The 14,979-nt window shown below is 46.9% G+C and overlaps 1 protein-coding gene across 1 annotated transcript in view; it reads right to left on the bottom strand.

Moving 5' to 3' along the window:
* Nucleotides 1-4,662: 4,662 nt before the first annotated feature.
* LOC148506384 (uncharacterized) overlaps nt 4,663-14,979 on the bottom strand; it is a 75,142-nt gene continuing 64,825 nt past the window's right edge. Inside the window, exons 13-14 of the mRNA XM_088446852.1 lie at nt 14,532-14,684; nt 4,663-5,521 (exon numbers count right to left, since the gene is read on the bottom strand). Coding sequence (XP_088302978.1) covers nt 5,481-5,521; nt 14,532-14,684 — 194 coding nt within the window. The 3' untranslated portion in view covers nt 4,663-5,480. The remainder of the gene's footprint in view (nt 5,522-14,531; nt 14,685-14,979) is intronic.

Raw genomic sequence — 14,979 nt, 5'->3', positions numbered from 1 at the left:
TGAAGAAGAAACAGCCCTCATTAGTCACCGCTGGAGGTTACTGAGGAGGGTACGATCTCATTAGTCACCGCTAGAGGAGGGAATGGCGCTCATTAGTCACAACCAGAGGGGACGGCGCTCATTTAGACACCGCTAGCCTAGAGGTCACTGAGGTGATAGCGATCATTATTAGTCACCACTAGAGGTCGCTGAGGAGGTGATATCGATCATTATTAGTCACCACTAGAGGTCGCTGAGGAGGTGATATCGATCATTATTAGTCACCACTAGAGGTCGCTGAGGAGGGGATATCGTTCATTAGTCACCACTAGAGGTCGCTGAGGAGGGGATATCGTTCATTAGTCACCACTAGAGGTCGCTGAGGAGGGGATATCGTTCATTAGTCACCACTAGAGGTCACTGAGGAGGGGATATCGTTCATTAGTCACACCTGAGGTCACTGAGGAGGGGACGGCGCTCATTAGTCACCACTAGAGGTCACTGAGGCAAGGACAGCTCATTAGTTACCACTAGAGGTCGCTGAAGAGGGGACGGCGCTCATTAGCCACCACTAAAAGTTGCCGAGGATGGGACTGCGCTCATTAGTCACTGAGGAGCAGATATCGATCATTACTCACCACTAGAGGTCGCTGAGGAGGGGACGGCGCTCATTAGTCACTAATAGAGGTCACTCAGGTGGGGAAAAAGCTCATTAGTTACCACTAGAGGTCGCTGTGGAGGGGACGGCGCTCATTATTAGTCACCACTAGAGGGAGCTGAGGAGGGAACGGCGCTCATTACTCACAGCTAGAGGGCACCAGGGTGGGAACAGCGCTCATTACAGCTAGAGGGCGCTGGGGAAGGAACGGTGCTCATTAGTTACAGCTAGAGGGCGTGAGGAGGGGATGGCGCTCATTAGTCACTGCTAGAGGAGGGAACGTCACTCATTAGTCACAACCAGAAGGGACAGTGCTCATTAGTCACCAGTAAGAGGGGAGGGGGCTTGCTGCTCATTAGTAGCCGCTAGAGGTCACTGAGGTGGGAACAGTGCTCATTAGACACCACTAGAGAGCGCCAAGGAGGGGACGGCAATCATTAATCACTACTGGATGACGCTAAGAAGAGGATATCGCTCATTGTCACCATTATAGGACACTGAAGAGGGGACTGTGCTTATTATACCTCTTTTCCACCAAAAAACCCAGGTCCGACCTGGGTTTTTGGACATGGTTCCAACCCTGGTCAGACCCAGGTCAGACCCATTTACACTGCACCTTTGATCTGGGTTACTCCCAGGTCAGCCCTGTTCACACTGAACTCAGGTCTGCCCTGCTAAACCTGTGAGGTCATAAAAAGTGGGAGGTGACTGCTCCACAACCACCAATCCGCTCATTTTAGGCATGACCCAGGTCAGATAACCCGGGTTGCACCGTTTACACTGCACCATTACCTGGGTCCATCCTGGGTCCAACACTGGTAGCTACCTGGGTTGGATTGCAGGGTCACTTGACCCAGGTTATTTTTCAGGGACCCTTTTACACTGAGCTGCGACCCGGGTAGACCCAGCAAAAACCCAGGTTTTTGCTCTGGTGTAAAAGGGGTATTAGTCACCATTGAAGGGTGCTGAGATGAGGATAGCGATTATTGTCACCACTAGAGGATGCAGAAGGGAACAGCGCTCAGTCACCGCTAGAGGTCACAGGGGCGGGAACAGTGCTTATTTGTCAGCGCTAGAGGTTGCTGAGAATGGGACTGCACTAGTTAGTCACCTCCAGAGGGCGCTGAGGGAACAGTGCTCATTAGTCACCGCTAGAGGGTGCTGAGAAGATGATAAGTGCTCATTGTCACCACTAGAGGGTGCTGAGGAAGGGACAGCGCTCATTAGTCACAATTGAAGGTTGCTGAGAAGATGATAGTGCTCATTAGCCACCACTGAACGGCACTGAGAAGGGAATGATGCTCAATAGTCACCACTAGAGGGCGCTGAGAAGATGATAGTGCTCATTGTCACCACTAGAGGGTGCTGAGGAAGGGACAGCACTCAGTCACCATTGAAGGGTGCTGAGAAGGGAATGATGCTCATTAGTCACCACTAGAGGGCGCTGAGAAGATGATAGTGCTCATTGTCACCACTAGAGGGTGCTGAGGAAGGGACAGCACTCAGTCACCATTGAAGGGTGCTGAGAAGGGAATGATGCTCATTAGTCACCACTAGAGGGCGCTGAGAAGATGATAGTGCTCATTGTCACCACTAGAGGGTGCTGAGGAAGGGACAGCACTCAGTCACCATTGAAGGGTGCTGAGAAGGGAATGATGCTCATTAGTCACAACTAGAGGGCGCTGAGAAGATGATAGTGCTCATTGTCACCACTAGAGGGTGCTGAGGAAGGGACAGCACTCAGTCACCATTGAAGGGTGCTGAGAAGGGAATGATGCTCATTAGTCACAACTAGAGGGCGCTGAGGAGGGAAAATATTTCACATTTTATTTCAAAGCTAACAGTAACATTTTTCACACATTAATTCATAAAAGAAGTAACATAATAAAATATACTGTACAAAGAATTCCAGAATCTGGCCTTCATGAACATGAGCCAGTGGAGGGACTGTGAGAACAGAGGAAATGAATAACACGGAGGGGATGATTAAGCATTTGATGCAGATCTGGCATCTGTCTAAGGGGTTTAGATGCGCGTATTATTGCAGGCATGCAGGTAAATACCACGTGCGCTTGCATCATACTCGCCTTACTCCGTTACTTAGCAACTCTCCCAGGCTCCCAAGAGAGTCAGCGAGTCTCCTGCATCCCGCTTCTCTTCCTTGTGAGCTGGACAGGGGCATTTAGGACACGACTCGCATCACCAAGCCCCGCCTTCCCTGCGCAAGGATCCGCTTTGCATCATTGCGCAGCGGTGGGAGGGGCCCGATGATGTAAATCACGTCTCTGCAGCCCCCTGGTGTGCTATGATGCGGACTACGTCATTATGCAGCGGGGTGGTGGTGTGGCCGTAATAGTGTGCTTGACCCCCACGTCTGCCCCCTGGAGCACCACTATGGAATGTCCCAGAGGGAGGCCCAATAAGTAGGCATGTATTAATTGCACGCCGCTCCCTTACTGGCCAGCAGTATCTGTAAGCGGCAGGTTATGGTTAGGCTACACCGTGCCCCTCAGAGTAAATCAGGTTGTGCATTTTATCTTTACCCCCCTGCAGCACAAAATGCCCCCCCCCCATTTTTCACTGCACTACCCTAGTTATGGCCCTGCTGTCAGCCACCGGTTGCCTGTCTTATATGTGTATTATATGTATTTGGCATGTGGCTCTGGTATATAACGGCACAACGTCAAGAACGTTACTGTGGGGCCTCAGAGCCTCTTACCCATCACGTCACAATAAATATCAGAGACATCACTGCTGGGTAATGTCTCCCCAGTCCCATGCCCCGGCCACAGGCCACCATAGTACATCTCTCACCTTAAAGGATGCAAAATAAGAACATAATGTACAGTAGGTCAGTCCTTACAGAGGGACCTTGTCAGGGACAGAGGTTTCCAGGGACTGATTATCAATAGCCGCCCATGTATAGGAGATAATCACAGATCCTAGGGGCACGGTGCCAGTCTTGCAATGTCTCTGCCGCCCATGGAAAGGAGATAATCACAGATCCTAGGGCGTGGTGCCAGTCTTGCAATGTCTCTGTAACATCAGCTCGATGCTTTGAATCTTTTCCTTCTTATAATGTAAAATTGGAAATGCAGCAGACGCCGGGATTTGTATGGAGACGCCCACAGGCGGCATCTCAAATCCAAGCAGCTGCGTACAAAGATCGGCCGCAGATCCTTCAATAATCCACCTTCTAAATAATCCTGTGATCGCTACTAAATAATCCTATGATCGCCTATGCACTGAGATGCAGGAGCAATTTGTTTGTGTATGGGGTCGCAGGCGCAGGCTTTGACACGCCCCAAAAGACGGTGGTGTCCTGCCTGCGTTCTGTGCCGCCACTGCCCCAAACGTTTCCTGACTGTCAGTCACACAGTGAGTAAAAAGTCGCTGTGACAGTGGTAACGTACCCTGACGCATTCGCCGACTGCCGATAATCGCTCAGCTGTGTAATATCAGCATTACATCCATCTCTGAACCAGGCCCAGCGTTTGTAGTTCTGTATAGTAATGTATGATTCATCACCATTTATACTGGAAAGTCTGCCATAGTTAATGTGGGAACAGGTCTAGATGCATCACATATAATATTATAATAACGTTCTGGTTTGTTAGTGCCATTGGACCTGATTCAGCACGGATCGGTATTATGCTAATGCGAATGCAACACAGTGGCTAATATCAGCGGTGATATGCAAATACATTGTGATCGCAGTATAGCATTGCGATCGCAGCCTCACATAAGGACGCCCACTTTCCCATGTCTCACATCCGTAATACTTAGCAATATAGCAAAACAATCGGTGACACTGAGTAACATCAGACCCATATGCACAAGCTCTGACCTTACTCAGAAATCGCTACCAGCCACGCACGCTATCAGTGCTATGGCTGCGTAGGTCATCACAGTGGATCATTTATGCACGCCCCTGCAACGGCGTTCTCATGAGATTCTGCATCTGTTTGATATGTCACATGACTACCTTTCCAATGAAAAAAAAAAATTAGAGTTGCATCCAAGATGGCCGCCATATTGGTGACATAACCTAAAAAGTTTTTTCCCTCTCCAATATCATATGTGTAGGACACTGGATTACTATCTCCTTACTCATTTCCTTTTTTAGAAGGGTGTTTACACACTTATGGAACACCCTGTATATAGTATTTAGAAGAGAAGGCACTCAAAAGGGACTTAAAATAAAACGTGTCTTATGGAAAATACATTTTGGCCCAGGACATTATGTCATAGGTAATGAGAGGTTCAGGAACTGAGGTCCTGCTTGTTCCTGCTGAAAAATAGCACTGTATATAATATATGTATGCGCACATAAAATATTTATGTATTGGGTGAAGGATTTGCCAGGACTAGAACTCAAATGATAATATTATGCAGATAGCAAAATAAGAAGGTTCTAGGTGTGACAAGTCTTGTTGAGTGGTTTCAGACAGTCTCAATAGGGAGCCCAAAAATAGTCATTATGTTATGAGTGTTCTATGTCATTTGTCCAGATTTAGCAATTCAGGAAACTTGTAAATTAGGAACAGCACAGCGGTGTATAGTGCAAACTCTGCTATCAGCCAATCTGATGGTCCAATATTCCCCACGGCCAGGTCAGCGATTATCAGAGGTGAGTCACGTGACCACAGCAGCCATTTTGCCGTGGAAGCTGCTCTCGGTAGACATAGTCTTAGTGATGCTGATGCCATTACTAGCACAATGCTACAATCTTCTTGTCAATTAAACTGGTGATCCCAAATTCTGGCGTCGGATTTAATGTTTCAGTGCTGTCTCTGGGAATATGTCTCCGGAGTCTGGGGTCTCTCTTAATTCTCGGATTCTCTCATAATTTGTTGCTTTCATAGGAGAGGTAAAAATCTCCGTCTGTCAAAAGAGAGAGAAAGAAAATAGGGGATCAAACCTTGAACATTGACAAATCCAGGTTTATACAATCCTAGTCGACGCGTCCTGAGATACAGGGGGCCCAGAATTACACTGCTGCTTACTATAGAGTTACATAAAGAATGGTGATTAGAGTCAGCTTCATTTCTGCTTATATGGGGAATATATTTGCCTCCGATTTTTAAAAACTGGCGATTTTCCAGCGAGTTTCAAGTCACCATAATAGAATGAAACTATCCGTCAGAATTACTCCCCACTCACTGGATACCAATCGCCATCCTGAGTTTTGCAATGTCAAATCATACAGGTCGTCAGATATAATAGTCTATGACTTGTAAACTAGCCAGAAAACTTTGCATATTAAGTGAGGTGCCCCTCGCCAGCGATATTTCTCGTATTACTCACATTTTATGCCATCTGTCCGGGCAGAACATAACAAAGAGCCGCATTACACATATGTGTATTACTTTGCCACTACTTAATACTCAATTAAGGCGCCTCAGAAAATAATAAATATCTTGATGGGCCATAATTATTTTATTTGCTTCATTATTGGTGCAAAATGTAAAAATAAAATTCTAAATTATGAAGACAAAATATTTTTTTTATGTTAATTGAGGCAATATTAATTAATTAATGACATGCTGGTGCTTGTAGTGACACAAGTTTGTTTTCTAATTAGTGCTTCTATCTTTAATTAATATGGCCCAATTAACATCAAAATACTATTGTCCACATCATTTTAAATGTTATAAAAAAAAATTAACAATATTGCCCGCAAAAAATAAAATCTTTAACTGCGGCTCATCATTTTTTGTATTATTTTTCAGGGCCGTTAATTGAGTATTAATTAGTGACAAAGTTGTGCATATAATTAATGTGGTACTTTATTATGTAATGCCCGGACAGATAGCGCGGAATGCCTGCAGCGATCTCTCTGGTCAGAGCCATTTCCCGGCGAGTTTGTGTTTCCTTAATCACTAACACTCACGGTCGATTCTCATGCTGTGCCTCAAAGTCGCCTCCTATAGATCTGGCGTCTTTCAGTGGAAAGTCGCGGGAATCTCACATCGACTTCTGGCAAATTTAAACACGTTGAAAATTCGCAATCTATTACCTTCCCCCCATAGGCTTGGTTCTGAGTCGCACGCAGTGGCGATATTCATGCAAATGTGCAATGTTTTTCAACTGCGCTTTACGTCTAAGTTGCAAAAATTTGCACAGCGCATGCGCCCCCCAGTGTGTACTTATAGAGTCGCAGTAGCGGTTGAGACACAGTCTCAGAAATGTATTGGAAATACACACACACATTATATATATATATATATATATATATATATTATATATATATATATATAGTATATATATATATATATATATATATATATATATATATATATATAGTATATATACAGTCAGGTGCATAAATATTGGGACATTGACAGAATTTTCATATTTTGGCCTCTATTCACCACCACAATGGCTTTGAAATGAAACAAACAAGATGTGCTTTAACTGCAGACTTTCAGATTTAATTTGAGGGTAATTACATCCAAATCAGGTGAACGGTGTAGGAATTACAACGGTTTCTATATGTGCCTCCCACTTTTTAAGGGGCCAAAAGTAATGGGACAAACTAAACAATCCTAAATCTAACTTTCACTTTTTAATACTTTGCAGTTAAATCACATCTTGTTTGTTTCATTTCAAAGCCATTGTGGTGGTGAATAGAGGCCAAAATATGAAAATTCTGTCAATGTCCCAATATTTATGCACCTGACATATATATATATATATATATATATATATATATATACAGTAGGTTTGTATTTCAGAAATGGTTGCGAACTCAGAGACCTAATCGCTTACATCGGAGGCAATATACCAAGCAGGATTGCAAATTGGGCGTCTAAGTAAATGCACACTCAGATGCACGCGTGTAATGCTGGGTACACACTGACAGATATATTGGCCGATCACTTGATTGGCCAATATATCTGCTGCCTGTCGGCCAGTGTGTACCCGCGATATGTCTGTGAACGGCGTCATTCACAGACATATTGCATAGGTTGTGCTGCAGAGCCGATGGCAGATATATCTGCCCATTAGCCAGTGTGTACGGGTGGTCTGCAGACATATCTGTCCATTAGCAAGTGTGTACGGGTGGTCTGCAGATACATCTGTCCATTAGCCAGTGTGTACGGGTGGTCTGCAGATACATCTGTCCATTAGCCAGTGTGTACGGGTGGTCTGCAGATACATCTGTCCATTAGCCAGTGTGTACGGGTGGTCTGCAGACATATCTGTCCATTAGCCATTGTGTACTCTGTCCATTAGCCAGTGTGTACGGGTGGTCTGCAGACATATCTGTCCATTAGCCAGTGTGTACGGGTGGTCTGCAGACATATCTGTCCATTAGCCAGTGTGTACTCTGTCCATTAGCCAGTGTGTACGGGTGGTCTGCAGACATATCTGTCCATTAGCCAGTGTGTACGGGTGGTCTGCAGACATATCTGTCCATTAGCCATTGTGTACGGGTGGTCTGCAGATACATCTGTCCATTAGCCAGTGTGTACGGGTGGTCTGCAGATATATCTGTCCATTAGCCATTGTGTATGGGTGGTCTGCAGATACATCTGTCCATTAGCCAGTGTGTACGGGTGGTCTGCAGATATATCTGTCCATTAGCCATTGTGTACGGGTGGTCTGCAGATATATCTGTCCATTAGCCAGTGTGTACGGGTGGTCTGCAGATATATCTGTCCATTAGCAAGTGTGTACGGGTGGTCTGCAGATACATCTGTCCATTAGCAAGTGTGTACGGGTGGTCTGCAGATACATCTGTCCATTAGCCAGTGTGTACGGGTGTTCTGCAGACACATCTGTCCATTAGCCATTGTGTACGGGTGGTCTGCAGATATATCTGTCCATTAGCCATTGTGTACGGGTGGTCTGCAGACATATCTGTCCATTAGCCATTGTGTACGGGTGGTCTGCAGACATATCTGTCCATTAGCCATTGTGTACGGGTGGTCAGCAGACATATCTGTCCATTAGCCAGTGTGTACGGGTGGTCTGCAGACATATCTGTCCATTAGCCAGTGTGTACGGGTGGTCTGCAGACATATCTGTCCATTAGCCATTGTGTACGGGTGGTCTGCAGACATATCTGTCCATTAGCCAGTGTGTACGGGTGGTCTGCAGACATATCTGTCCATTAGCCAGTGTGTACGGGTGGTCTGCAGACATATCTGTCCATTAGCCAGTGTGTACGGGTGGTCTGCAGACATATCTGTCCATTAGCCAGTGTGTACGGGTGGTCTGCAGACATATCTGTCCATTAGCCATTGTGTACGGGTGGTCTGCAGACATATCTGTCCATTAGCCATTGTGTACGGGTGGTCTGCAGACATATCTGTCCATTAGCCAGTGTGTACGGGTGGTCTGCAGACATATCTGTCCATTAGCCATTGTTTACGGGTGGTCTGCAGACATATCTGTCCATTAGCCATTCTGTACGGGTGGTCTGCAGACATATCTGTCCATTAGCCAGTGTGTACGGGTGGTCTGCAGACATATCTGTCCATTAGCCAGTGTGTACGGGTGGTCTGCAGACACATCTGTCCATTAGCCAGTGTGTACGGGTGGTCTGCAGACACATCTGTCCATTAGCCAGTGTGTACGGGTGGTCTGCAGATACATCTGTCCATTAGCCAGTGTGTACAGGTGGTCTGCAGATACATCTGTCCATTAGCCAGTGTGTACGGGTGGTCTGCAGATACATCTGTCCATTAGCCATTGTGTACGGGTGGTCTGCAGATACATCTGGCCATTAGCCAGTGTGTACGGGTGGTCTGCAGATACATCTGTCCATTAGCCAGTGTGTACGGGTGGTCTGCAGACATATCTGTCCATTAGCCATTGTGTACGGGTGGTCTGCAGATACATCTGTCCATTAGCCAGTGTGTACGGGTGGTCTGCAGATATATCTGTCCATTAGCCATTGTGTACGGGTGGTCTGCAGATACATCTGTCCATTAGCCAGTGTGTACGGGTGGTCTGCATATACATCTGTCCATTAGCCAGTGTGTACGGGTGGTCTCCATTAGCCAGTGTGTACGGGTGGTCTGCAGATACATCTGTCCATTAGCCAGTGTGTACGGGTGGTCTGCAGATACATCTGTCCATTAGCCAGTGTGTACGGGTGGTCTGCAGATACATCTGTCCATTAGCCAGTGTGTACGGGTGGTCTGCAGATACATCTGTCCATTAGCCAGTGTGTACGGGTGGTCTGCAGACATATCTGTCCATTAGCCATTGTGTACTCTGTCCATTAGCCAGTGTGTACGGGTGGTCTGCAGACATATCTGTCCATTAGCCAGTGTGTACGGGTGGTCTGCAGACATATCTGTCCATTAGCCAGTGTGTACGGGTGGTCTGCAGACATATCTGTCCATTAGCCAGTGTGTACAGGTGGTCTGCAGATACATCTGTCCATTAGCCAGTGTGTACGGGTGGTCTGCAGATACATCTGTCCATTAGCCATTGTGTACGGGTGGTCTGCAGATATATCTGTCCATTAGCCAGTGTGTACGGGTGGTCTGCAGATATATCTGTCCATTAGCAAGTGTGTACGGGTGGTCTGCAGATATATCTGTCCATTAGCCAGTGTGTACGGGTGGTCTGCAGATACATCTGTCCATTAGCCAGTGTGTACGGGTGGTCTGCAGACATATCTGTCCATTAGCCATTGTGTACTCTGTCCATTAGCCAGTGTGTACGGGTGGTCTGCAGATACATCTGTCCATTAGCCAGTGTGTACGGGTGGTCTGCAGATACATCTGTCCATTAGCCAGTGTGTACGGGTGGTCTGCAGATACATCTGTCCATTAGCCAGTGTGTACGGGTGGTCTGCAGATACATCTGTCCATTAGCCAGTGTGTACGGGTGGTCTGCAGATACATCTGTCCATTAGCCAGTGTGTACGGGTGGTCTGCAGACATATCTGTCCATTAGCCATTGTGTACTCTGTCCATTAGCCAGTGTGTACGGGTGGTCTGCAGACATATCTGTCCATTAGCCAGTGTGTACGGGTGGTCTGCAGACATATCTGTCCACTAGCCAGTGTGTACAGGTGGTCTGCAGACATATCTGTCCATTAGCCATTGTGTACGGGTGGTCTGCAGATACATCTGTCCATTAGCCAGTGTGTATGGGTGGTCTGCAGATACATCTGTCCATTAGCCATTGTGTACGGGTGGTCTGCAGATACATCTGTCCATTAGCCAGTGTGTACGGGTGGTCTGCAGATATATCTGTCCATTAGCAAGTGTGTACGGGTGGTCTGCAGATATATCTGTCCATTAGCAAGTGTGTACGGGTGGTCTGCAGATACATCTGTCCATTAGCCAGTGTGTACGGGTGGTCTGCAGACACATCTGTCCATTAGCCATTGTGTACGGGTGGTCTGCAGATATATCTGTCAATTAGCCATTGTGTACGGGTGGTCTGCAGATATATCTGTCAATTAGCCATTGTGTACGGGTGGTCTGCAGACATATCTGTCCATTAGCCATTGTGTACGGGTGGTCTGCAGACATATCTGTCCATTAGCCATTGTGTACGGGTGGTCAGCAGACATATCTGTCCATTAGCCAGTGTGTACGGGTGGTCTGCAGACATATCTGTCCATTAGCCAGTGTGTACGGGTGGTCTGCAGACATATCTGTCCATTAGCCATTGTGTACGGGTGGTCTGCAGACATATCTGTCCATTAGCCAGTGTGTACGGGTGGTCTGCAGACATATCTGTCCATTAGCCAGTGTGTACGGGTGGTCTGCAGACATATCTGTCCATTAGCCATTGTGTACGGGTGGTCTGCAGACATATCTGTCCATTAGCCATTGTGTACGGGTGGTCTGCAGACATATCTGTCCATTAGCCAGTGTGTACGGGTGGTCTGCAGACATATCTGTCCATTAGCCATTGTTTACGGGTGGTCTGCAGACATATCTGTCCATTAGCCATTGTGTACGGGTGGTCTGCAGACATATCTGTCCATTAGCCAGTGTGTACGGGTGGTCTGCAGACATATCTGTCCATTAGCCAGTGTGTACGGGTGGTCTGCAGACATATCTGTCCATTAGCCAGTGTGTACGGGTGGTCTGCAGACACATCTGTCCATTAGCCAGTGTGTACGGGTGGTCTGCAGATACATCTGTCCATTAGCCAGTGTGTACGGGTGGTCTGCAGATACATCTGTCCATTAGCCAGTGTGTACGGGTGGTCTGCAGATACATCTGTCCATTAGCCATTGTGTACGGGTGGTCTGCAGATACATCTGTCCATTAGCCAGTGTGTACGGGTGGTCTGCAGATACATCTGTCCATTAGCCAGTGTGTACGGGTGGTCTGCAGACATATCTGTCCATTAGCCAGTGTGTACGGGTGGTCTGCAGATACATCTGTCCATTAGCCAGTGTGTACGGGTGGTCTGCAGATACATCTGTCCATTAGCCATTGTGTACGGGTGGTCTGCAGACATATCTGTCCATTAGCCAGTGTGTACGGGTGGTCTGCAGATACATCTGTCCATTAGCCAGTGTGTACGAGTGGTCTGCAGATATATCTGTCCATTAGCCAGTGTGTACGGGTGGTCTGCAGATATATCTGTCCATTAGCCAGTGTGTACGGGTGGTCTGCAGATACATCTGTCCATTAGCCAGTGTGTACGGGTGGTCTGCAGACATATCTGTCCATTAGCCAGTGTGTACGGGTGGTCTGCAGATACATCTGTCCATTAACCAGTGTGTACGGGTTGTCTGCAGATATATCTGTCCATTAGCCAGTGTGTATGAGTGGTCTGCAGATATATCTATCCATTAGCCAGTGTGTACGGGTGGTCTGCAGATATCTCTGTCCATTAGCCAGTGTGTACGGGTGGTCTGCAGATATATCTATCCATTAGCCAGTGTGTACGGGTGGTCTGCAGCTATATCTGTCCATTAGCCATTGTGTACGGGTGGTCTGCAGATATATCTTTCCATTAGCCATTGTGTACAGGTGGTCTGCAGATACATCTGTCCATTAGCCAGTGTGTACGGGTGGTCTGCAAATACATCTGTCCATTAGCCAGTGTGTACGGGTGGTCTGCAGACATATCTGTCCATTAGCCAGTGTGTACGGGTGGTCTGCAGATACATCTGTCCATTAACCAGTGTGTACGGGTGGTCTGCAGATATATCTGTCCATTAACCAGTGTGTACGGGTGGTCTGCAGATACATCTGTCCATTAACCAGTGTGTACGGGTGGTCTGCAGATATATCTATCCATTAGCCAGTGTGTACGGGTGGTCTGCAGATATATCTATCCATTAGCCAGTGTGTACGGGTGGTCTGCAGATACATCTGTCCATTAGCCAGTGTGTACGGGTGGTCTGCAGATATATCTATCCATTAGCCAGTGTGTACGGGTGGTCTGCAGACTGCCCATAAACTATACTTGCCTACTTTTGAAAAAAAAACATTTCAGGGAGATTGTGATAGCAGCACCTATGAGCGCACATTAATGTGGGTGTGTACCACTATATCTGAGAGGCGTGTCATACATGTGATGGGCGTGTGCTGCTACATCTGAGAGGCGTGTCATACATGTGATGGGCGTGTGCTGTTACATCTGGGGGGCGTGTCATAAATCTGACTTACATCCAAATGTAAACAAGCCCCAAAGCAGTTAGTAAGATCTACTTGGTGATGAAAACACACTGATACTTATTAGAAAGTGCATGTAGCCATAGGGATCATTGTGCCTTATACCCAATGCAGGGAAATGACACTAATAATCCCATTTTGTTATATAACAGCTTCATAATGGGGGTAAGGTGCAATCAGGGAGATTGCTGGACTCTTCAGGGAGTCAGGGAGACTGCTGCTATTTCTGGGAGTGTCCCTGACATTGAGGGAGAGTTGGCAAATATGCAGTACACGTAGCAGCTGCTGCGAGAAGGGGGGTGGACCCACGCCCGACCTGCCCCCGGCCATCAGGACTCGCCCCCTCCTACACACTGAACACAGATGATGGTTGTTCAGTGTATATGATCACTCGATCTGTGGATATATCTGTTTAGTGTGTACCCAGCTTAACACAGAGGAAGGGCTGATTAGCATAAAATTGAAGCCGCAGCAATATACGCTCAAACGGTCGCAGCAGCGCCTCAGAATCATTCCCATGAATTTGGAAATATAATAAATGCTGTTTCATTTACCTTCCCACTCCTACAGTAACTAAACCAGTGGTCTCCAACCGGTAGCACGCGGTCTTACTTCTGGTAGCTCACCTAGGTGCGGTACTGCCGAGTCACCAAGGAGGAAGTGACCTCTGACGTGTGCTCCCCCGTGGCGTCGACGCCATGGGTGCAGCCTCAGGGGAGCACGTCAGGTGATTGCCGCATCCTCTACAGCGTACTTCCCCGTGGTTCCACCCACGGCGTCTCTACGCTATGGCGGAGCGAGTGACTCCCGCCCAGCCCTGCCGGAAAATCACACAGCAGCCCTGCCTATATCTTCTGCTCCTGTACTGCACGTACCTCCTCGGAGCCGGTAATGTGAAATGTCCTTGTACTTACATTTTATTTACAAACTACAACAATATCACTGTAATAATTATATACATTGTTATTTTCTATTAAACTTTTTTTTTTTTTCATTAAATGACCTCAATGTTCGGATATTAGCCAGATTTTCTTTTTCTACAATTGTAGAAGCTCTTCAGGAGGTTTCATTTCTCATAAGTGGCTCACACCTCAATTAAGGTTGGTGACCAGTGAACTAAACCATCTTCCTTTTAACCTCTCTGTTTACTTTGCATAACGTGCCACTGGCATAAGGCTAGGCGGGTGCCATGAAAGGGTTGCAATTGCTAAAAACATAAATACAATGATAAATATGTATATATATAAGCAACCTAGTTTTGGATCTAGGTGAGTGACACTGACTTTGTTGCTTGAGTTCCGTGGTCCTGTACGGTGGGTGTTGGCGCGGCGACGTCCTGCCCTCCGACTTCTTCTCATCTGGTTTGTTCTGGGACTTAAGGGCGGGATTTATTTGGGAATAGACAGAATCCAGCACGTTCTCATACGCATCGGCATCTGCAAGTACAATATACAATAGCGCTGTTATACGGGAGCAGTCACCTGTGACACCAGGCTGATACACCAGGGGAGGGATTTTGCGTAAACACCTAGACGTAGGAGTGAACATTGGGACTCAGGGCCTGATTCAGCAAGGGTCGCTATTGCGATCTCGGTAGCAATCGCGCACGCAGGTTTGCTATGAAAGTATGCTAATAATTGCAATCGCAAAGCGCTCTCACTGACAACATGCAGACGTCCACTTCCCCTCTCGCACATCCGTAACACCTTGCAATTCGATACAAAACATCAG

Source organism: Taudactylus pleione, unplaced genomic scaffold, assembly GCF_031769625.1.
Source record: "Taudactylus pleione unplaced genomic scaffold, aTauple2 ptg000407l, whole genome shotgun sequence".
In the NCBI taxonomy this organism is placed as follows: domain Eukaryota; kingdom Metazoa; phylum Chordata; class Amphibia; order Anura; family Myobatrachidae; genus Taudactylus; species Taudactylus pleione.
The sequence above is the reverse complement of the archived record's forward strand: the minus strand, read 5'-3'. Positions and strand labels throughout refer to the sequence as shown.